This window comes from Eleutherodactylus coqui, chromosome 1, assembly GCF_035609145.1.
Source record: "Eleutherodactylus coqui strain aEleCoq1 chromosome 1, aEleCoq1.hap1, whole genome shotgun sequence".
Classification (NCBI taxonomy): Eukaryota; Metazoa; Chordata; class Amphibia; order Anura; family Eleutherodactylidae; genus Eleutherodactylus; species Eleutherodactylus coqui.
Window position 1 is genome coordinate 411,726,053 of NC_089837.1, and position 23,903 is coordinate 411,749,955.

Here is a 23,903-nt window from a genome sequence, read left to right on the forward strand (position 1 = left end):
AATGGCTGATTGTCCAACCTCTGGGACCCCCACATTTACTACAATGGGGGTCCTGACTTTGGCACCACCCTCATTCCTCCTGTTGAGGGAGCAGTGGTTATGCACATGCCCTTCCACTCTGCTCAAAGCCCATTCTGTCTGTGATTGGTTCATCGAGAGCTGGCTCTGATTGGTTCTTGAGCGCCGCAGCTCAGCCAATCACAGACAGCACTTCCTGGGGGCGGGGTTTTTCACACTTCTGACCAGAAAGCGCTGAGGGGAAACTACAAGCAAATCTGCCGGGGAACCGACGAGATGTGTGGCAGAGCTGGACAGCACCTCTAAAGTGTTTTTTATTTTTTATGCAGTTAGGGCTTATTCTAGGGCTTTTACAGTAGGAAATTGTACTGTAAAAGTTGCATTGCGCCCCACGAAAACCGCTCTTTCGGGCAATGCAATACAACACATAGGAAGGCTCCATAGGGAAACATGGACTACAAAAGCTCCTAAATTGCAGCAATATTTAGCGACCCACATTTTTCTTCTTGCAGTGTAGCAGGCTACAAAACATCGCTAATGTGAAGGAACCCATTAGAAAGCATGAGCTTCACATACATGTGATTTGAAGCGCTGTCGCATCGTGAAACTATTGCACAATTTTGTCACCCGTGTGAAACCAGCCTTAAGTGTAATAGTAAGATACTTCAGATTTCACACCCCAGATTAGCCAGTCCCATACATTGTTTAAGGCTCTCCCCCCCCCCCCCCCCCCACTCCCCTCTGCAACCCCCTGCTCACCCCCGGCGCCCCCGAATCTTTTCGCCCGAGTAGTCAGTTACTCGAAAAAAGCGATGCTCGATTGCAAAATCGCCCTAAACGAGTACGTTCGCTCATCTCTAATTACTATGCAACTATTTTTTTTTTTAAAAAGCCTTTTAGTATTTTCAGTGTTTTTCATTCATGAGTTTTTCTGTCATTTTGTTCCTTACAATTTTATCCATATATTTACAAAAGTCTAAAAATATACACTAAATTCAGTCCTCCATACATTTTTAGTATTCTGAACTTTTGTAAAATATCACCACTATTGTAAATATGTAAACCCTTGGGGACCTTTCACACGTGCACATAATGGCCCTTATCATGGGATGACAGTCGGCTAAACGACTGCACAAGTGCTGATGTCACCGCTAAGGTCGTTAGTGCTTGTGCAGAGTGTTTAGACAGACTTCACCGCTGGATCGCGGGCTTCTCGCTCAGTGTTTCACCTTCTATGCGAAGAGCTCAGCGGAGAGAGTTTACTCTGAACACGCCCGCGCTCCAGCGATGGGTTTATGGTGACTGAAAGTCAGAGATAACGACTTGCGAACGAAGAGTGAGTGATTTTTTTGCATTTACACTGCACGATTATCGCTCAAATTAGTTTGACTGAACTATGAGATAGAATCGTTACGTGTATATAGGCCATAAGACGCAGCTTAATCTACTATGCAGATTTCTGGTCCATAGCTTGCAATTTATACATGCAGCATTTTCTGTGCCTTTAGGTGTGTCTTGCAGAAATTTCTTCACATGTCAAAGCTATCCTTGTGGTACCGTCACACAGAACGACTTTACTGCGGAAACTCTTTTTGAATTTGTTTTGGACTTTGACTTCCACATTGAGGTCCATGCAAAAAATCTGCTGCAAATCATTAACCAATTCACAGCATAATTTAGCATGCTGCAGATCTAAAATCTGCACCCGCAGTCAATTTACTCCGTGGATTAGTTTTTAAATCTCGTTCACTATTGTATATGATGCAGATTTTTATGCAGAAAGTCTTCAGCATCTGTGCCTCATGTGAGCACCTCCTTAAAGGGATTTTCTGGGGCAAAAAGTATAGTTAATCACCGGGGACTAGAGATGAGTGAGCGTACTCGGTTCGGGTGTTTTTGCACTCGAGCACCGCTTTTTCCGAGTAACTGACTACTCGGACACAAAACTTTTTTCGTCCGAGTAGTCAGTTACTCGGAAAAAGCGGTGCTCGAGTGCAAAAACACCCGAACCGAGTACGCTCGCTCAGCTCTACCGGAGACCAGTTGCTCGGGATGTCATCACAGAGATCGGAGAAGAAGTGCCCTAGTGGGCTGCATGGCCTTTGAGCTCAATGGGAGCTGACTTCAGCTATTCCGCTATTTTTGCCTCCAACACCATGGACAAATTCGGAAGTTTAATAGCCACTTCCTCTCCTGTGCCATATAACCTACATCTAGGTCGCTGCACTAACAGCAGGGTGGGCAATCAGCTCATTGAGGTGGGTACCTGGCTATTAACTATTGATGACCTATCCTGAGGGTAGGTCATCAATAGTTTTTGCCGAGAAAACACCTTTAAGTAGGTTTTCCCATCCCAACATCACCTTCCGATATTCCCTGCTAGATTATGTGACAGCAGACCCAAATACTCCTTGGACCATGGTGAAAAACTCTCTCTGGTCGACCTGCCCAGTCCATGTATTGCAGTTGAATGCCCAGTGTGTAATACTTTACTTTCACTGCAATGCTCGTATAACCAACGACAGCTGATTAATGGGGTTTCTGAAGCTGGATCTGCAGTCTCCAGCCAATCACTAGAACAGCTTCAATCAAAAAGGGGTTGCTGAGATGAGAGAGCCTCTTTAAATCTAAATAGGCTCTGTAGTAGTATGAAAAATCAACAACAAATATAGCATACATAATTAAATAAAGTTAAACTTTTTAAAGTGCTTCCTATCGCTGTTGCACAGTTGGCACAAAAGAAGGTTCCCAGAGATGTGTGGTTGTGTATCACAACAGGAACACTCCATAAAGCCTAGGTATCACAGCTCTGCCCTTCATGCACCACATATTGAATCAGCTTTGGATGTTTGTCTCTTTTTATCTCATTTGCTTTCAGAAAGTGATGGTTTAAACATCACATCTGCCAAGCAGTAAAGAAGTGTCTCCTGGGTGCCTTGACTTTTTTTGAAAATCTGTAAATTGATATTTGGGGCTTTCAAACACACTATAAGCTTCAAAACACTAAAGAAGATTAAAAACATATTTTCACTGCTGAGAATACTGTTTTAGGAATATAACAAAGCAATTCCTTATTGCAGTCCAGTCTCACACTTTTTTCTGTTTTCTTCTTCCAACGGTTCCTTTTCTTGCTCTTATCAATGTGTGCTATGGAGCATTCTTTGTGAAAGTATTGCTTTGGCTGCAAGTCCAAGACATAGCCTTGGGCTTTCTCAGTCTAATGAGCAGTCCAAGCTGAGGAAGCTTAAGGCTAAGCCACAGGCTCACTGAACCCAGAGTAATCATTTGATACAAGCAGAAAGTAAATACATAAATAACATAATAATTGGTTTAAGTAAGAGAAGAAGTTCAAGAATGAGAATTATATTATCCAAATGGTTTCTGCTTTTTATAGAGACCATGCTGGAAACAAAACCTGTAGCAGATCAGGTTTCCAAGTGGGGGTGCCAAAGGAGAGACTGAGTGTTGCCTGAAGTCTGGGGAAACTCAAGAAAGAGAAGAGTACATGGACCAAGCTCGAGAGACATCCCTGGAACAACCAGAAAATCAAGAGAAAAACTCGAATAGAAGAGTGTCCTTAGGGTTGCTTTCATACACAACTTAAAAATTTACGCTGTCAATCCTCACTAAAATCCACAATAAAATCTAAACAACTTCATTGTGGATTTTGTTGCGTATATAGTCGCAGATTTCACATTAAAAAGGAATGGCATTGAAAATAATTTTTTTTTTAAATCGGTGTCCTATCCCCAACACCTAGGGCATGCTGGGGCTTGAAAAATCTTAGCATGCCAAGAACCCACTCTAGATCTTCTGCTCGGTAAGAGAATGGGGTTTTAAAAACCCTCCTATTCACTGGCACTGTATTGTGCTTAGTTACTTAAGTTCGGTGCACATTCCACAACTGAAATGCAGCAACAAATATGCAATATGTGAACAGACCTTCAAAGTAGTTGCCCCACTTCCAGCTGTGTTCCTGCAGGGAATGGGTAGCTCTGTACATTTCACAGTGACTCAAGTTGGTACTACCAGTTGAGCCCTATTCACTTTAAAAGGACTGCAGTACCAAACTGGGCCACTGCATAATGTATGGAGCTGTCTGCTTCCTTCAGAAAAACAGCTAAAAGTGGGAGAATCCCAAAATAAATGAATGGTATTTAGAAGGACAGTAGTGTGATCATTGCAGCAGATAAATCATATCAAACAACATTACTACAATAAAATCTATTGGTTTTATAAACTATACAACTACTTTTGTGGATACTGTAAAAAACTGGCAAGCAAGCTATGCACCAAGACAAACATTTCTTTCTTGGCCAAGTATGGAGGCTTTAATATGATAAAATGTATAGTAAGCAGAATATTTGTTAAGCTTTTATGTATGTTCTATAACAGTTTTCAAGCTGGATTGATATTAAAAAGTATCAAAATGTAATTTCTGTAACCCTATGAAATGCCACCTTGGTACATAGTTTTAACCTTAAAAAAAAAAAAAAATTCAAAAACATACACTGGGTTATATTTAATGCAGAGCCTGACAAAGGGATACTATGAAACTAAAGAAAGAATCCTAGTCTCTTATCAGGACAGTGCATCTACACCAAATATTGATCCATTGAGCTAATTTATAAAAGATACCTTACACGGCATGACTGTCAGGCACATATACTTTTACACTAGATAGTCTGTCAGATAACAGAGATGGAGTGGGCAGAGATCTGTTCTGGTGACCCACCACCATTCACAGTAAAAAAGGAGTCACTAATTAAGGCTCTATTCAGAACATCAACAAAGGGGTTGTTGATTCGGGGATTATTCTGATTGCTAGATTGGAGTCAGGAAGGATTTTTTTCTCTTAGGCTGCATTCCCACGAACGTATATCGGCTCGGTTTTCATGCCGATATACGTCGTCCTCATCTGCGGGGGGGGGGGGGGGGGGATGGAAGAGCCAGAAGCAGGAACTGAGCTCCTGCCCCCTCTCTGCCTCCTCTCCGCCCCTCTACACTATTTGCAATGGGGAGAAGCGGAATGGGGCGGGGCTAATTCTCAGAATTTAGCCCCACCCCTGTCCAGCCTCCTTTCATTGCCTCCTCTCCACCCTTCTGCACTATTTGCAGAGAGGGGGCGGGAGCTAAGTTCCTGCTCCTGGCTCTTCCATCCTTCCCCCCCCCCCCCCTGCACATGAGGACGACGTATATCGGCTTGGCGTGAAAACCGAGCCGATATACGCTCGTGGGAATGTAGCCTCAAAATGAGGAAAACTGGCTTCTACCTCATTGGGTTTTTTTTTGCCTTCCTATGGATTAACATTGAACTGAACGGACAGGTGTGTCTTCGGTCTTACATACTGTACTACTATGATCCAAACCAGGTCAAATCAGAATGCATTAGCTTATAATGGGGGCCCATCGAGGTGCTCATCCTTTGGATTACAGAAACCCCCAAACACACATAAGAAAATAGACGCAATCTATAAATTTTTCCAAAGTAGTGCGTCAGATTCCAAATCACAAAAATGTCCAACTAGTACCTTCCATAAAGTGAAATATACCTTTAAGCTCCGAAAATCTGACTTAAAGATTCTAATAAAATACAATAAAATAGCAGCAAGCGATCCATAAGCAACGATGTTCGAAGTGTGTATTCTTTCATACTGTGTTGTAGAATAGGTTAGCAATAAAAGGACTACATGATTTAAAACAAGCAGTGCAGCATTTTGGTAGCTCTTGTTATATGCTATATGGAATGATATGAACTAAAACTGTCCTTGAGACCTATGAAGATTACTGTATATACTCGAGCATAAGCCTAGTTTTTCAGCACACTCTTTTGTGCTGAAAAAGCCCCCCCCCCCCCCCCCCCCCTCGGCTTATACTCAAGTCAGGCAAGGCTTTAAAACAAAAAAAAAAACACCTACTCACCTCCCAACCGGCGTCTGTCTCCGGCGGCGATGTGGTGAGCTGCTTGAATTATCTCCGCTGTCATCCCCCGCCGTTTTCTTTGCTCGGCTCAGTCATCGCTCGCCGTCAGCGCTGTGTAAGTAAAAACTGTGATTGGATCAAGCGTCAGCCAATCACAGCCGATGCTAGATCATTCACAGCCAATCAAGCTGCTTTAGAATTCTCCACGCTGTCATCTCCCTGCTCGGCTTTCAAATCCCCTGCCGTCAGTGCTGTGTAAGCAAGCGCTGTGATTGGATCGAGCGCTGGCTGTGACTGGCTGTCGCTCAATCCAATCACAGCGCTTACTTACACAGCACTGACAGAGCCAAGCAGAGAGGATGGCAGGGGATGACAGCAGGGAGAATTCAAGCAGCTTGTCGCACAGACACAGATGCCGGCTAGCTCGGCTTATACTCGAGTCAATAAGTTTTCCCAGTTTTTTGTGGTGAAACTTATTGTCTCGGCTTATACTCAGGTCGGCTAATATTCGAGTATTTAAAACAAAAATCCAGACAAATGCTGAAAAATATTCTTTATTACTGAAACATTCCAAAACAGCAGTATACAGATGTCATCATTATGAAATCATATACTGTCTTATTAAAGCATTAGTGCAATTTAATTTTGTAAAACGCCTATCAAAAAGTTTTATGTCCATTGAGACCTTTGATTTTTCATTATTTTGACCGTAAGTAAAACAGTTGTTTACATAAGAAAAGCCCTCCTCCCATTGCAGTAGAGCTGCAGAGTAATTTCAATATTAATCAAAAATCATTAAATAATAATAAATTAACATGGAACATAAAAAACAACAGACAAGACGTAGTTATAGTGGTTTGTAGAACATTACACTGACTCTTGTTTTTGACCCTTGTGCTTTGCAACAAAAATGTGTTATGTATGTTCCTAATAAATCCCAACCATATTATATAATGTAGTTAAAAAAGGTGTTTAAGAATAGTTTATGGCACAAAGTGAAGCAGTGTTTTGAGAGGTGTATAATCATTCAATGTGTGATGTCACCCTGCATTAAATATACACAGAATCCCCACAGGCTGTAGTGACTAGTATTGCAGTGCTTACTTCAGTGTACAAGAACTGGTTAAGTGCATTGGCAAGTCTTTAAAAAAGAAGAAAAAAAAATTTAAAAAGTAATGTGAATCCTATTATCCGCTGATGCATTTTGCATACGATCCATATATTATACACGTTGTTACCCAAAACAGTTATCATTGTGAAAAAAATGAGTCCACAGCAAACATTAAGGAGCTACATAGTTTTGATAGCACGCCCACAAAACACATATGTTGCAAATATTAAAATTTCAAGGACAGTGTTGCAGTACGAGTCTTCTTCCCAGCCAGCTGGGTAGACACAATACTCATAAAATCATCATTCATAACTCAGTAGCATCCATCTCTCCAGTTTCCATCACGTAGAGTGCTCAGTGATGAGAGAGTCTTCGGAGGCTGAATAAAACTACAATGGAAGAAGAGGGAAAAAAAATAGTTATATGAAAGTAAAGTTTCTAGTTACAGTCAAAATACTATCAACTACTGATAAAATTCTGATATGCCCATCATTAAATATCGTATGTTGTATCAGATCCTCATGAGAGCTGATTCTGGAGAGTTCAAGTCTTTTCAAGTTTTCACCCATCCACCACCAATTTTGAGAATGAGAATTAAGTGTCCCCAAGTTTCTAAATGCAGCTCTATCCATTTCATTGGGGCTGATGGAAATTGCCAAGTGCTTTGAATTCAGCCATCTGTGTTAGCCCCATTGAAATGGATGGAGCTGCGGCCAGCGGTCCATTTACTACGACATGTTGCTTCTACCCATCACTATAACCGCTTTGAGAAATAGGGAAGACATGGGTGACTGGTGGGGGATGCATATATCTATATTACTCTCAAGCTCGGCACTAACAACCAATCAGGTTGAATCAGATGACCCAAACAACCAATCAGGTTGCTGGAATAGTGAATCAGAACCAATGAGGTTGCCGGAATTGCTCCATAAGGCAGAGCTTGAGTAAATGTATGTATGTATGTATAATATATATATATATATATATATAATTATATATATATATAATTATATGTATATATATATATAATTATATATATATATATAATTATATATATATATAATTATATGTATATATATATATAATTATATATATATATACATTATACATACATATACATTATACATACATATAATTATATATATATATATATATATATATATATATATATATATATATATATATATATATATATATATATATATATATATATATCCCACACATATCAGTTTTCACCCATCCAGTAGATGGGAGAAAAAAAAGTTTAAAAAAAACGTGAAACGCCTTAGCTCTCCGGAATACACCTTCTGTTATTGTACAATTTAAAAAAAAAAAAAAGATAAAAAGATCTTCTTACTAGCAGTTCGACTCTTTAAACACTTCTGTGTGGCTAACCACCTTTATAACAGGAATGGGAAGCTAAGCTCACGGTAAGGCTATCAAAATAATGATGTGAGTATACCAACAGACCCAAGATCCCAGAACATGTTTGACAGGTTTCTACTTCTGAGATTATAATTTTGATTGTGGTTTTTTTTGGGTGTTCTGTCACATCAGTCTTAGCAAAATCAATCTCTGGTAATACAACAAATGTGCCTTTCTTCCACTTTCTGTCAATGAGTATATTACAGGATGATCAGGGATTTATCCAGTCCTGCTGGAGGTTCTACTGTCAGAAGTCGGGTGTTCACTACATCATTTGCTGCTGACTCCTACATTTTGAGTTTTTTCTCTTCCAGGGATCTATAAAAGTTCCAGTTGTATGCATTCTTCAAGAGAGCCGGTCATATCCTATGACTACCATAAGCTAAGTTTATGTGCTAATGGGACCAGAAAAGCCAAATCTGGGAGGTGGTACTATTACACTCGCCTACCTCCCTGTTTCTGTGCGGTTAGACCGCAAACTCATTGCTCAATTGATGGTACGGACTGCTTCAATGCGCACACACTGTCCTCTCATATCACAATTAGAGGATAATGCACGTGCTGAAAGGAGTCCATTCTGTACAATGAGGTTACATCTAACAGCACTGGGACAGAGGCAGGTATTACAATACCTCTCCCAAACTCTGGCCTTGGTCCTATGATCCCATAAACAAAGTTCATGGGCTCATAGAAAATGTCTTATTCTCTTTAAGGCTGACCTCATAAGCAACACATTTGTTAAAAATATTTCTGCAACTGAAAAATCCATTCCAAATAACTGATTGTTGTTTTTGCATCAGAGATATTTATTTCTGCAAGCCCAATGGAGATGAATAGTCATTCTGAGAGTTTCTGCAACAGATCTACTGTGTGTGACTATACCCCAAGAAGAACCTGCCAGCAATCCTGACATGTTTTATTCCCCATGCTGTAACTATTCTGGATACAGTGGTATAGGATATGGCAAGTGTGTCAGTCTGGTAGGCATCTGTGACATCGCAAATATGTATTAAAGGTCAGGTAAGGCTATGTCCACACTACAGTTTTACATTTTTAGCAGATTCGTGAAAGTTTTCCAGAACTGGTGGTAAAAACAGAAGCACACAGAAAGCCAAATTAACATTTTTACTCCTGATCAATTTAACGCATTCATCAAAAATTGATGCTTTTCTTCCTGTTTTTATCCGTTCTACAGTCTGTGTTTAATGTATCCGTATTAAAAGGTCAATATTTATTTTTCTCCACTTCTTCCTGCCTGTCTCACCACCGCACAAGCATATACCATCTATCTGCTTAACACATAGGAGGATCCTCGCTGCTGTGCTAACACAAGAATCAGATGTACACCCTTGGGCTATGTTCAGACGAGCGTATTTTCGCGCGAACATACACGCGAAGAAAACTGCGTGCCTATTAAAACCATGGAGTTCCTATGAAGTGTTCACATGGGCGTGTTTTTACTGCGTGCGAAAGCAAGCAGCAACGAAGAAAGGACATGCGTGGCGGTTTGGTCCGTACTGCGCTACTCTTAACATTGGCTCCTATGGGACACGCTGCACGCGAGTCCGCTCGTGTGAACGACCCAATAGACAGCAATGTAATTTTTTTTTTTATGCTAAAGCTAAATGCTTTAGTGTCTTTCCCTTTGCATAAAGCACTCCATGTTGTGTTCTGGATGTGTTTGGTTGTAAACACCAATAAACGATGTGCAGCCTGTTATATAAAGAAGAAACTTAGTAATCCAAAGTTCGCTGGGGCGCCAAAGAAATCGTGTGTCTGACAACTATCAATACTTAAAATACTGGCGCTGTGTATATTTGCTGGGATGCTGATACAGCTCAAGGTATGAAGCGCATCTACATGCGCTCCGTGCAGCCAAAATCACATTTGCTAACACGCATATGTAAAGCACGGACCTTCGTTTACGCGCATTTTTGCGCGCAAGTACGCGCGGATTAGCGCATACACTCCTCTGAACGCACCCTTACAGAGGGAAAAATGGGCAAAAATGCAGGGTACAAGTCAAATAATGGTCAGAAAGAGTGATATTCCCCATATATACACAGAAATGCACATTTTAAAAAGTTATCTGAAAAGTCAGATACACTTTAAACTGGCCCCTATATTGTCTCCCTCCTTTCTTCGCTCTTGCTTGCTACCTGCCACTTCTACGTTCTTCATATCTTTCAGCGTCATCCCATCTAAATGTAGCATGCATATCCGCTCGTTAAATCCAATTCTCACTGTGCTTTGTTCTTCTCGAGCTGAAATATTATGCATTGTGTCTTTTACTCTATGTCCCTTTTTCTACTATTTATATATTTTCCCCTAGTCATGGTTATCAAGTGGTACTAGTCATCTTTTACCTCTTTTCTTCAACAGATCAGTCATGTACTATATGTACTTGTTTCTATAACCTCCTCTGATGTATATTGTTTAGCTTACACCAGTAATATGGTTAAAGGACAGTAAAACTCTTATTACCTGCGTGGTGGAGTAGCAATCTTACTCCTTGGTATACTGCTCACACCGGCGCTAGACAAAGCTGGCCTTGGTAGACCACTTCTTGCTACAGGCAACGAACTTGCAGTCTTGTTGGGCATAGGGATCCCAGAACTTGATATGGATTGCAAACTAGTTGACTGAGGAATGCCACTATTGCCTTGTATAGTTGGGCTGACATAGGCTGTAGCTTTCAGAGGTGGTCTCACGGACACCGGGAAGTTCCCCACGCTGTGAACCCTTTGCTGAAGTTGACCAGGTGATGGTACTAAAAAACAGAAAGATGCAAGATAAACAATTTTTGCCAGTTAGCAAAGACAAAGTCAGTATATATTTTATCACTCAAGAACTTGCAGACTGGCAAAAAAAAAGGTAAATAAGCAAAGTGTATGACATTACAGAGAAAAAAAAAAGACAGTTTTTCCCTAGGGTTGTACATGGGATGTGTCTGGTATTGCTGCACAACCCTATTTCAATGTATAGGACTTAAATGCAATACCTGGCATGGACCATAGACAAAAGTAGTGCTGGCTCTGGGAGAAAAAAAAAGGCAAACCCATTTGTAATATTGGACAGAAATGTAATATCCAATACAGTGTGTAAAATCCCCCTAAATTTCTAAATAATACATAAAATCTGGAAACGGCAGAAAGATTCTCGCTCTTATAAAGATATGATAATGACTGCAAAACATTTGTGAAGGCAAACATCTTTTTTAAAATCTTTGTACATTTTAAGTTGCACATCCCATCTGAAAGTGAATTTGGATTTCTGTAATCATCGAAGCTACTTCACAAAATCTCTGAACAAATCAATATGTACACTTCCTAAAAAGGAGATTCCCAGAAGATGACAACTGTTCAACAGCCAGAGCCAGGGGTGAGACTTTGATGACCTATTCCTCACATCAACATGCTTTAATGCAGCCTAAAGGCTGAGCAATGAGATGGGGAAGAAATATTCCAACATTTCCAACTTCGATCGAGGCCAAAAACATTATTGATTGGGTTATTTGGCCACAGAAAGAAACATTGTAACTTATTTACTGATATACAGAGGTTGATGCAATGTTTGATGACTTCTCAAGCAGTTAAACTTTTAATTAGAAGTGCATGTTTATCATTAAAAAGAAAAAAAAATATTATAAATTACAGTTATATCCAGCCCCTAATGCTAAACATTTTTTCGGTTTACGCTTATTTAAAAAAAATGTTTCCTTTGGCCCCCTGCACACGGGCAGAAATTCCACGGCGGGATTTCCCTCAGAATTTCCGCCCCCCTGCCTGCATTGGATTGCACAACAAAACGCAATCCTTTGCAGACGGCCGCGATTTGGCCGCGTGAAAATACATGCGGAAAACAAATCACGGCGTGTTCTATTTCTGTGCGAGTCTCGCAGAGGCCTGCACAGAAATGTCAGTAGTGCCCGGCCGGCTCCGCTCTGCGCATGCGTCGGCTGGGCTGTAGCAGGCATATCACAGAGCTGGAGCAGCGGAAGCAGGCGAGATCCGCACTTGTCCCTGCAGGGGCACAGGTAGGAACCTGCTGCGAGAATTCTCTTAGGAGATCCAACCCAGACATCTGCAGGTGGCCTATCGCAAATATTTCAAGACAAATGTTAGAATAGCACCACCTGCTGCTTCTATTGAGCAGTCTGTGTCCAATCCACCTCTGTAAATGTTCAAAGGTGGTCATGATGCAGTGACTTCCAAAGCAGCTGCTCACACACTAGGGAACCCTCCTCATACCCAGTGGAGCAGTGGACATAATTATGTCATGGGTTAACCCCTTAGTGACGGAGCATTTTTGCTTTTTTCCCCCCATTTTCGTTTTTTCCTCCTCCCTTTTAAAAAAAAATCGTAGGTCCTTTATTTATCCAGCGATGTCGCTGTATGAGGGCTTGTTTTTTGCGGGACGAGATGTATTTTTTTAATGGTGCTATTTATTGTCCATATAATGTACTGAAAAACGTTTAAAAAACTGTAAGTAGAGAGAAATAGAAAAAAAAAAAAAAGACATTCCACCATCTTTCGGTGTGTCCTGTTTCTACGACGCACAAACTGCAACAAAATGACATGAGAACTTTATTCTATGGGTCAGTACGATTACAACGATACTAAAAACTTTTTTTTTGCTGTACTACTTGTATTTTTTTTTAAGATTTTTTCAAAATTATTTTCTGTGTCCATTTTCTGCGCACAATAATTTTATTTTTCTGTCGACCTAGTTGAGTTAGGGCTCATTTCGTGCAGTACGATCTGTCGTTTCTGTAGGTACCATTATTGTATACAATTGACTTTTTGATCGCTTTTTCTTACATTTTTTTTCTGAGATAGGGTGACCAAAAAAGTGCATTTGTGGCGTTCTTTATCTTTTTTTTTTTCGGACCACGCTCACCGGACTTTTACGGACGCAGCGATACCAAACATGTATTTCTGGTTTATTTTGATTTTTTATTGCAAATGAGGCAAAAAGGGGTGTTTTTTAATTTTTATTAGGGTTTTTTTTTTTTTTTTTTTTATAATTAGTAAAACTTATTTGCTCTTATTTTTACACTTTCTTTTAGTCCTCCTAGAGGACCACAACCAGTGATGCTTTGATCGCTCCTGCAGTATGACGTAATGCTATAGCATTACGTCATACTGCTTTTCGACAGGCAGTCTATCAAGCCACCCCACAGGGCCTTGATAGAGCGCCCTTGGCTGCCATGACACCTGCACGGCTCCCCCGATCTCACCACAGGGGGGGGGCGTACAGAATTGACAGCGGCATTTAAACTGTTAATGGCCGATTGCCGCTATTGCCCGTGGGTGTCAGCTGTAATAAATAAAGCTGACGCCCGCACTGTATGGAGGGAGATAGCAGCGCCATCTCCCTCCATACACGTCCTGCAATAGCAGGACGTAAAAACACTATAGGGCCGTCACTAAGAGGTAATTAACTGGGCTTTTCACTATGTGCAAGATCACATTAAATGAACTCAGGATTGAGAAGAAGCTGGTTGAAGTAGGGTGCCAGTACCAATGTGGTTCACCTTTTGGGGTGCAGGGCAGCCCACCGAACTTATATGGCCTCACTAATAGGTTGCTTGCCTGCATGGTGCACTACATGTATCAGAAGGTCTGACACACTGTATTTGCTACTCTGTGTAGGAGTATACACTAAGCAGCCACCCCCTCTATATTAGGAGGTTGGGTGAGTGGCTGTCTCATCGGTGTCCTCCACAGGTGTAATTGGCTCCCTCATTTGGCATTTGGCTGTCTGCATGTTGAGGTGGTACACATGTCTGCCCTTCTGTATCAGTAATTATGGCAATTTTCTGTGATTGTTTTAATATTTCCCTTCCACTTCTAAAATTTGTGTCCCATTAAATCAATTTAGAAAAAAAAGGGTTCATTATTGTATTAGAGGGATTTTCTGCTTGCCATTTGTTAAGTTGCAAGCTGATGACCGAGAAAACACCAACATGAAGTATTTATGAGGTTGAGAGATTGCTGGCTTATAGCGAGTGCATTGATGTTATAGCTGACAGCGATAGTTATATGGGACTAGGGAAGACTGTTGGTGCTCCCTGCTCACCATGCTTGTGTGGAAGGTTGTTATGCCGTCTCTAGGATTGACAGGCTGCGATAAATTGTCCTACAGGAGTGAGATTATCAAGTATGCATATCCGCTGTGTTTACAAACATAAAGAGCGACATTCATAATATCTTCTGGCATAAAAAAGTTGCCAGTTTTTGCATAAGTGGGCATTTGCACGAAACTTTGTAATTTTTTGCTTTCTGTGCCACCGTCCACCAATTAAAAAAAAAAAAAAAAAAGTTTGTCTGCAGACATGGCCACCCCAAACTGACACATGTATGTATAATTTAAGCCAGAGACATCCATAAAGGTATACCAAAAAATGAGCACCAGGTTTGATTTGGTGTACAGTTTTGAGTAAGCGAACAGAGATGCCATGACGCGCCTAATATAAGAAGAGCCATTAGGCACATAGTTCACCGGTGGAAAGGTTATTAAGCCCGATGTTTGAAAGGTCTGTCTTAATAAATATCCGCAAAGTACCTTGTACAGCATGTTTGCAGGAATAAAATTAGCATCTTGGGAGATGCTGGATCTGCTGCAAACTTACTTCCACCTTACCAGCTGTGATCAGATTCTTTAACCCCTTAACCCTGTATGACGCGGCCTTTTCTCTCCCCCATTTTCGTTTTTTCCTCCCTTTTAAAAAAAATCGTAACTCCTTTATTTATCCATTGATGTTGCTGTATGAAGGCTTGTTTTTTTTGTTTTTTGCGGGACGAGTTGTATTTTTCAATGGACCTATTTAATGTATTTTTAAATTTCTCTTTTTTTATTAATTGTAAAAAAAACAAACAAAAAAAACCCAACACTTTATTGATCTAATCTGACAGGTAGTCTATCGAGCCACCTCACGAGGATGGGTTGATAAGCAGTCTGCTAAGGCAGCCCTGGGGCCTTTCAGAAGGACCCTGGCTGCCATGACACCCGTACGGCTCCCTGCGATCTCATACAGAATTGACAGTGGCATTTAAAGGGTTAATAGCCGCAACTGGCTGCGCGGCCGATTGCAACTACTGCCCGTGGGTGTCAGCTGTAATAAACAGCTGACGCCCGCAATGTATGAAGAGCTTGCCCTGCGATCTCTCTTCATACGTAGGCTGCCGATAAAAGCAGTCAAAAGGCGTATTGACAGTTGTTAAGGGGTTAACTGCCATGGTCAATATTGACCATTGAATAGTCAATGGAGAAGCACCCACACCTCCACCCAAACTATATCACCTGTTTTTCTTTCATATGTGAACAGTCAAGCTTGGCACCTTGAAAGGATGCCAGGGATGTATTTCCATATCGCCTGTTGTTACAATTGCCTGTGCCAATAACAAAATGTACTGTAGAGGCATATAGTACAGACAAAAGTAAAGATCAAATGAGTTCAAGTGCTATTCCCATCTTACACATTTATGGGATATGCACACGACATGCCATAAAGTCATGATATGTGTACCTTAAAATTTAAAGGAAAAAAATTGCAACTTTTCACAACACTTCCCATTAAAGTCTATGGGAGTTACGGAAACTATAGTGCAGCCTACTCGGCAGTTTCCATATGACCCAACTACGTCCGCCCAACGTTTTCAGTCAGACCGGGGTCCAAAACTAAAAAGACGTTGTGTGCTCCAGAGGTGTGCCTGGCATATTTCAGACTTTCACAACATATCCTGTGGATATACTAGGAAAGTCTCGGACAGGAATACCCCTTTAATGCCAGTTTGTATAAAAAGTTGAAAGAAATGTCAAGTGACACTGAAAACCATAGGAGATAATATAATCCAACAAAGGAGTGCCTAGTCAAGGTAAATGACCTCTTAAGGTTCTTTTACATGGAACAATTATCATTCCAAAAATAGTTTAAACAAACAAAGTGAAGGATAATCATTCAGTGTAAACACAGCCAATGACCGAATGATGAACAATAATCCATTTGCTTATTGTTCTTTTAATGCAAGACTCAAAATCATTATTGGCTTGTTTACTCACTAATCATTGTTTAAATACCAATTGTTATCAGAAGATACTGGACGAAATAAAAAGGTTAAAAATAGGCAAAAGCCCAGGCTTTGACGGCTTGACTCCCAGCTCCGATTCTCTGTGAGGCCTTTAACGCTGACTCAGGAAGCTGCCCATTTCCACGCCAAGCACCATAGGCAATCAGTTATCCTGAAACCTGGGAGGGACCCTATTGCTGTTCAGGAATTACCAACCAATTTCCTTATTAAATGTAGACACTAAAATTTTTGTGAAAACTATAGCCACATGAATACAACATCTTCTCTCAAAACTTATACACAGGGACCAGGTGGGGTTTGTCCTTGGACGGGAGGCTAGAGACAACACAATCAGGACACTATCCCTAATAGGCAGAGCATGAGCAACTAAGAGTCCCCTATGTCTCTCGGTCGATGTCGAGAAGGCGTTTGATCGGGTTAGCTGGACATTTATGGAGGATACCCTGTGGCAGATAGGCCTGGGTGACATAACACGGAACTGGATCTCAGCACTATATAATAACCCCACGGCTCAGGTGCAAGTAAACGGAGACTCTCCCAGACAATTCATATCAAGAATGGAACAGGGCAAGGCTGTCCATTATCCCCAACCCAGTATGTTCTTGTCATGGAATTCCTCCCTAGGGCGAATCCGTAGATTCTGGGTTACACGGCATCTCACACAGAGCACAAGATAGCTGTGTTTGCTGATGACCAGCTGGTATATATTACAAACCTACGTAAGGACGTACGTGCCATTCTACAGGAGTTCGAAAAATACAGTCAGGTCAGCAACTTTAAAATTAATCTTAAAAAAAACACAAAAATCAGAAATTCTGAATTTAACCCTCCCAACCTCTGATATCGCACAGCTTAAACCCACTCTTTCCTCTAAATTGGCGCAAGGACCACATTAAATACTTTGGGGGTCACACTATCCCCAGATCCTGAGCAACTATTTGAGCTAAATTACAAACCCATGTACGTCACCCTAGTAAAAGACCTAGAAAGATAGTGACCATTAACGTTCTCATGGTTTGGTAGAATCAATTCAATAAGATGAATTCCCTGCCTAAATTTCTGTACCTCTTCCAAATTCTACCCATACAGATTTCCCAGACCTTTTTTCTTAGGCAAAGAAAAGCGGTGACACATTTCATTTGGGGAGGGTCCATATCACATTTGAGCTATAAACGTCTCACCCAACAAAAAAAAGGAAGGGGAAGCTGGGTTGCCGGACTTTTTACTCTACTATAGGGCCGCAATCGGCAAGACTGTACTAGATCTCTTACACAGGAGAGCCTCCAAATTATGGGTCAAGCTAGAGCAAGATTCTGCTCCTGTTCAAGCTCAGGGCCTCTTCTGGCTCAGGGGGGGTGAGGGGGTTGGGATGACGGTGCATGAGGGTTTTGCCTTTCTTGAACTCTATCCTGAGGATATGGGATGACTCTGCACAGAGGAGCAATATGATAACTACCCCCTGCACCATGGCTCCATTGGTGGGGAATCCAGACTTCCCACTGGGAGACTTCAGATTGCTACTTCTTGACAGAATGGAAATTCACATGCCTAGAGTCCGAGATCTTGTCCAGGAGGATGGCATCAGGCGACTAGCTACATTACTAGGTGACGGCGGACCCATAGTGAGTGCGTGGTTCCAATATTTACAGTTATACCATGTTATCTGAGCCCAGGGATCACTACCACAATTAACTGTCCCATTCACTTCAATAATTTATGCTTGGCACGTCAGGGCCCGAGGGGGAAGATCTCCGCAGTTTATGGTATTCTAGGCGTCCTGCACCTCCTTGGCCACAAGCCGAGGTTCAAGAATCACTGGGAAAGGGAATAGAGTCTGCCTCTGTCAGATGATGACTGGAGAAAAGCTCTAACCATAACTCCTAAAATATCAGTTTCAGGTAAACACCATGAGCTGAACTATTAACTCCTGACTAGGTGGGATCACATTCCATCCCACTTGGCGAGAATGTATCTGGTATTGTCTGACAGACGCTGGAGGCGTTCGGAAGGGTTGAGCACGTTCACACATATTTGGTGGTCCTGTCCACTCATTGCTGGACTGTGGTCGGAAAGATCAGCTTTGTACAATACCAGAGACAGGGTTCATTAGCGGTTACTCCAGAGATGTCCCTTTTGTCAATTATTCAAGGCTTGATCAAGACCAGCAAGCCTGGGTTTACACAGGGCGGATTTGCTGCGGTTTGCCGTTGCATATCCGCACTGCGGCAAAACCGCTACGTTTGCAGTGCAATGCAGTACAAATGTGTTTGGGCAAAAAGCTGTTCTCACAGGACGTATTTTCTCTGCACAGCAGCAGTGCGGAAATGCAACTGCAGCGTGGTTTTTCAAGACGCAGCATGTCAATTCTTTTGTCTTTTCCGCAGCGCTTTTTTGTCCATAGACCTCTATGGACGCAGCAAAATTCGCACCAAAATACGCTGCAAAACTAAAAAAGCGCTGCGGAAAAAACGCTTGCGGATTTTTCCGCAAGAAAAAAATAACCTTTGAAGCGGTTTTGCCGCAGAAGCAGTTCTTCTGCGGCAAAACCACAACGGAAAAACCGCAACAAATCCGCCCTGTGTGAATCCAGCCTAAAAGATACATCCTTAGAATCTTTCTCCTGTCCATGAGGATGGTGATTCCACAGCTTTGGAAGTCACGGGCCTCTCCGACCCAGATGAGTTAGGCGACAGCTCTGGATGAAATCAGCCATATGGAGGAATTCTGAACTAAAAACAATGATAAATAGATGGCCTTTATACAAAATGGGAGGTCTGGATTATATTTTGCACGTCTACCAGTTATGACCAGTGGTTGACAAATGGAGTTTTATCCAACTAATAGAAGAATAGAGTCTGTGTTGCTAGAGTCGGACTGAGGCGACTTCTCAATCTCTCTTTCTCTCCCTTCTTCCCCCTCTCTTCCTTTTCCCTCTTGTACTGCTCTTCCTTTCTCTTATTCCTACATAGGTCCCCCTCATTCGTTTCTTCCCCAGTGTACCTGGAGGCTCGAGTACTGCCCCAATAATCCTTCCACCCACGCCTTCTCTTGTTCTTGCCCCTATGCAAAGATCTCCCTCCAGGCAGGAATATCAGTCCACAGGAATTGAGACTGGTTCGCATATCTCCCATAAGGGTTAATAAGGTTTAGTAATTTCTCTGCCATTTCACCACCTGTTGACCTAGCGTTAACAGTCAGGTGTTAATTACCTAAAACCTAGAGACTGCAGTAAAATGTTTACTTACAGTGTAGCCTACCTCTGGAATTGTTCTTTTTGTATTGATGTTGCACAAATTCCAGGCTATGGCAGCCTTGTTGTAAGTTTTGTAAAAGTCTCTAATAAAAAACACATTTTGACTTGAATACCAATCCTTCTCATTCACTTATACAGAGAATGTGAATGACTGAACGATTTAGCGATTTAATGAGCAAGTGATTCATTTGCCTGGTTAAACAGGCTGCACGAGTGAATGAACAAACTGACACCGCTCGCTTGTGTGAATGATAAATCATTGTGTGTAAAAGTTCATTTGGGGAAAACTGATGCAAAACTGACAGAATATCTTTTTGGAGAAAATGGAGTTCCTCCATTGCTGCACCCTTTACTAAAAGTTACACAAAAATGTGTTTCCTCCCCCTCTCAGGCCTACTCTGGCAGCTAGTGTCTCACTTGGTGAGCATTTAGGTGAATTGGTGGATTACAATTTAAAACCTCTTGTAAAATATACACAAGCTATTTCTACAACACAGAATATGTACGGGATATTGTTGACACCTCCGATTCTTGGAGGAAATGAGATTTCCTATTAAGATGTAAAATTGACAGGTTTAGATGGAAAAATCAGCACTGCACCATGCATGAAAGATAACTCGATGCTCCAATCTCATCTTGTCAACAATATTCCATATGGAGAGTGGGTGAGATTGCGTAGGAACTGTTCAGATGAGGGGACTTTTTGTACAGAGTCTAAAACATTCTACGAGAGGTTGAGTGCAAGAAAACATCCTAAATGGACATCATGCACTTCATCTTAGACAAGCAGCACTTTACCCACATGGGTAAAATCCCTAAAAAGTGTCTGGTCCTTTAGGTACAAAACAGCCTGGTCCTTAAGGGTTTAAGGAATTTGTCTCAAACACAGAAGCTGCTGCAGGCTATGTTCTATGTATGAATAACCTTTTAAAAGAATACAATAAATTTGGAACTTTTATCTGGACATCACCCCCTGCTGGACTTTGCCTGCTGTTTTTCCTAAGTTCCCTCCTCCGGGTAAATGGGAGCCGTGCCTGCAGTTACAAGTGCTGGCCACTATATGGGCAGTCAGCGGAAGTTTCTGCTCAGACATCTGTGTATTTGGAACGGAAGTCTCCGCGCTGACCTCCCATGCAGTGACCGGCACTTGTAACTGCAGGCACAGCTCCCATTGATTTCAATGAGCCCACACCGCTGATCGGTCAGGGTCCCTAGCAGCGGAGCCCAGCCGGTCAACTATTGATGACCTTTCCTGATGAGAGATCATCAATAGTATTTAAGTAGAAAACCCCTTCAAGTGAATTTTTAACCCCTTTGTGACACCAATTATAGCCTTAAGAGCCAGTAAATCATGTTCCAGTGGTAATAAAGCTTTTATTTATTTTTCCTGTCAAGGTAGCTGTTTGACACCTTTTTATTTTGCGGGACAAGTTCTAGTTTTATAGAAACCAATTTCGGGTACATATAATGTATTGAATGCCTTTTTTTTTTTTGCTTGGGGCAATTGAAAAAAACAAACAAACAAAAAAAAGCTATTTAACTACTGTTTTTTATGATTTATTTTTATGGCATACACAGTGGAACTGCTGCCGCTTCCCCACCTCCACCAATAAGCTACCTCCCTTCATCCCGCCGTAACCACAAGCACTGCCTGTATATACTGCCTATTGGTGGAGAGCGCCGGTGGGAACTGCTGCTGCTCCATTGCCCTGTGCTGACACCTAAAGTATTTTTTTCCAATTTTCCTCCTCTAAAACCTAGGTGCAGCTTATCAAGTGTGTTGTATAGAATGAAGTGTAGTTTTTTTTTAATTTTCATTTTTTAAATATTTAAAGCCTTCTGTAAGAGGAAAAAGGTTTTAAATTTTTTTCCATAGAAATATTTACATACCACAGTCAGCAATGGTTGCAGCATCTGCAGGGTTAAACCGTGTAGAGAATTGATAAACGAGCAAGTCCTCATTTCACTTTTTTTTCCCAAAAAAGGAGACTTATTTCTACTTTTAGTTGACAATTCCATTGAAAAACAAACTAGAATCTTATAGGGTGGAAAAATAAAAATAAAACTGAATTAATGCGGCTGCATAACTGTGAACACCCTCTTATATTTGGGGATGTGATTGTGTTTAGAATTAGTCAATCACAGTGCATGGCTGCCATTATTTACAGCCATTCTGATTTTCCCATATAAAAGTTCTGCTTTCCTAGTAGGATTTTCCTGACATTTTCTTAGTTGCATTTTTCAGCAAAAGCCGTGGTCCATAAAGAGCTTACAGCACATCAAAGGGATCCAACTGTTGAAAGGTATCAGTCAAGAGAAGGAGAACAAAAAATGTTTCAAGGCATTACATATACCATGGAACAAAGTGAAGATGTCATCAGGATGTAGATTAAATTTGGCACAACAGTGACATTACCAAGATCTGGACATCCTTCACAAATTGATGAAAAGACAAGAAGAAAATTGGTCCAGGAGGCTGCTACAGCAAGATTAAAGGGGCTACAGCAATTCTGGCAAGTACTGGTTGTGTAGAGCATGTGACAACCATCTCCTGTATTCTTCATGTGTCTTAGCTGTAGGGTATGGTGGCAAGACAAAAACCTTTTCTAAAAAAGAAAATCATCCAAGCCCAGCTATGTTTTGCCAAAATCTACATCAAGTCTGCCAAAAGTATGTGGGAGAACGTGTTCTTGTCTCATGAGACCAAGTTTGAATGTTTTGGCCAGAATCCCAATAGGTATGTTTGGTGCATAATTCATTCAGTGAAGCATGGTGGAGGCAGCATTATGCTTTGGGCTGTTTTTTTGCTGCTGCAACTGGGGCTTTAGTCAAGTTACAAAGAATTATGAACAGCTCCCCTCGCTTCTCTCTTGTCAATATATCACCCAGTGCACGCTCTCCATTCTGCTAACACACTCTAATATGCTTGCCTCCAGGACCTCTCTAGAGCAGCACTGGTACTCTGGAACACACTACCCCAAAAACATACGGACAACCCCCAGCACAGGGAACTTTAGACGCGCCTTAAAACCACACCTCCTCAAAGAAGCATACCAAATCTCCTGATCTAATCCCCCACAACATGCCCCCTGCCACTCCCTATGGCTCCCCACATTTTCCACTTTGCCTATTCTGTACATTTTCTGTCCCTTTACCCCGTCTTACCCCCACCCAGTTTGCTTAAAAAAATAAATAAAAATTAATACTATATGTAATTTGTCATATTCTGTGTGCTCCCCCGTGCTTCATCTCCTGCACCCGCATCCTCCTGCATCACCCCCACCCCGTTTGGATAGCACATGTAATTGTTGTACTGTTTGCGTTTCCCTCATGGTTTGAAAGCTCTGCAAAATAAGTTGGCGCTATACAAATAAAGATTATTATAGCTCCAAATATCAGTCCATTTTGGCACAAAACCTTCTCGACTCTGCTAAAAAGCTGAAGAGGAAAAGGAATTTCTCCTTTCAGCACGACAATCCAAAGCATACCTCTACATCAATAAGGGAATGGCTTTGCCAGAAGAAGATTCGCATTTGGAATGGCCCAGCCAGAGCCCAGACCTGAATGCCATTGCAGATCTGTGGGTAGGTCTTAAGAGGGCGCTACACGAGATGCCCTTGCAATCTGACAGATTTGGATCACCTTTACAAGGAAGAGTGGGCATAGACTGCCAAGTCAAGATGCGCCATGCTGATAGACACCAACCCAAAAGGACTAAATTGCTGTCATAACGTCAAAGGGTACATCAACAAAGCATTAGTTTTAGTGTGTGCATATTTATGCAACCACATTATTTTAGGTTCTTATTGGGTTTTTTTTAATTTTGCCACCCTAAAAAATTTCAGCTTGTTTTTCATAGGAATTGTACAGATAATGGGTTACAGTGAAGGTGGAAATGAATCTGAAATTATTAATTTTTTTCAGATTTTTTTTAACACGTTTAAAACATGGCATTTTAGTGTGTAGATTTTTTTTTATATCCACTGCAGTTTCGAAAGCTTACAGTATCATCATCTCTTTTTGTTAGCCATTAAAAGGTATATCTACAAGATTACTTTGTTTCTCTTGAGAGCAATCACAC

General features: G+C 41.3%; 1 protein-coding gene across 2 annotated transcripts in view; it reads right to left on the reverse strand.

Annotated features, from left to right (window-relative positions):
* Positions 1–6,534: 6,534 nt before the first annotated feature.
* The window catches only part of SLAIN1 (SLAIN motif family member 1), a 46,023-nt gene continuing 28,654 nt past the window's right edge, over positions 6,535–23,903 (reverse strand). For both annotated transcript variants that reach the window (XM_066580805.1, XM_066580796.1), the window contains 2 exons: positions 10,961–11,246; positions 6,535–7,440 (listed from right to left, as the gene is read on the reverse strand). In XM_066580805.1, the coding sequence (XP_066436902.1) occupies positions 7,365–7,440; positions 10,961–11,246 (362 nt within the window). In that variant the 3' untranslated portion in view covers positions 6,535–7,364. The remainder of the gene's footprint in view (positions 7,441–10,960; positions 11,247–23,903) is intronic.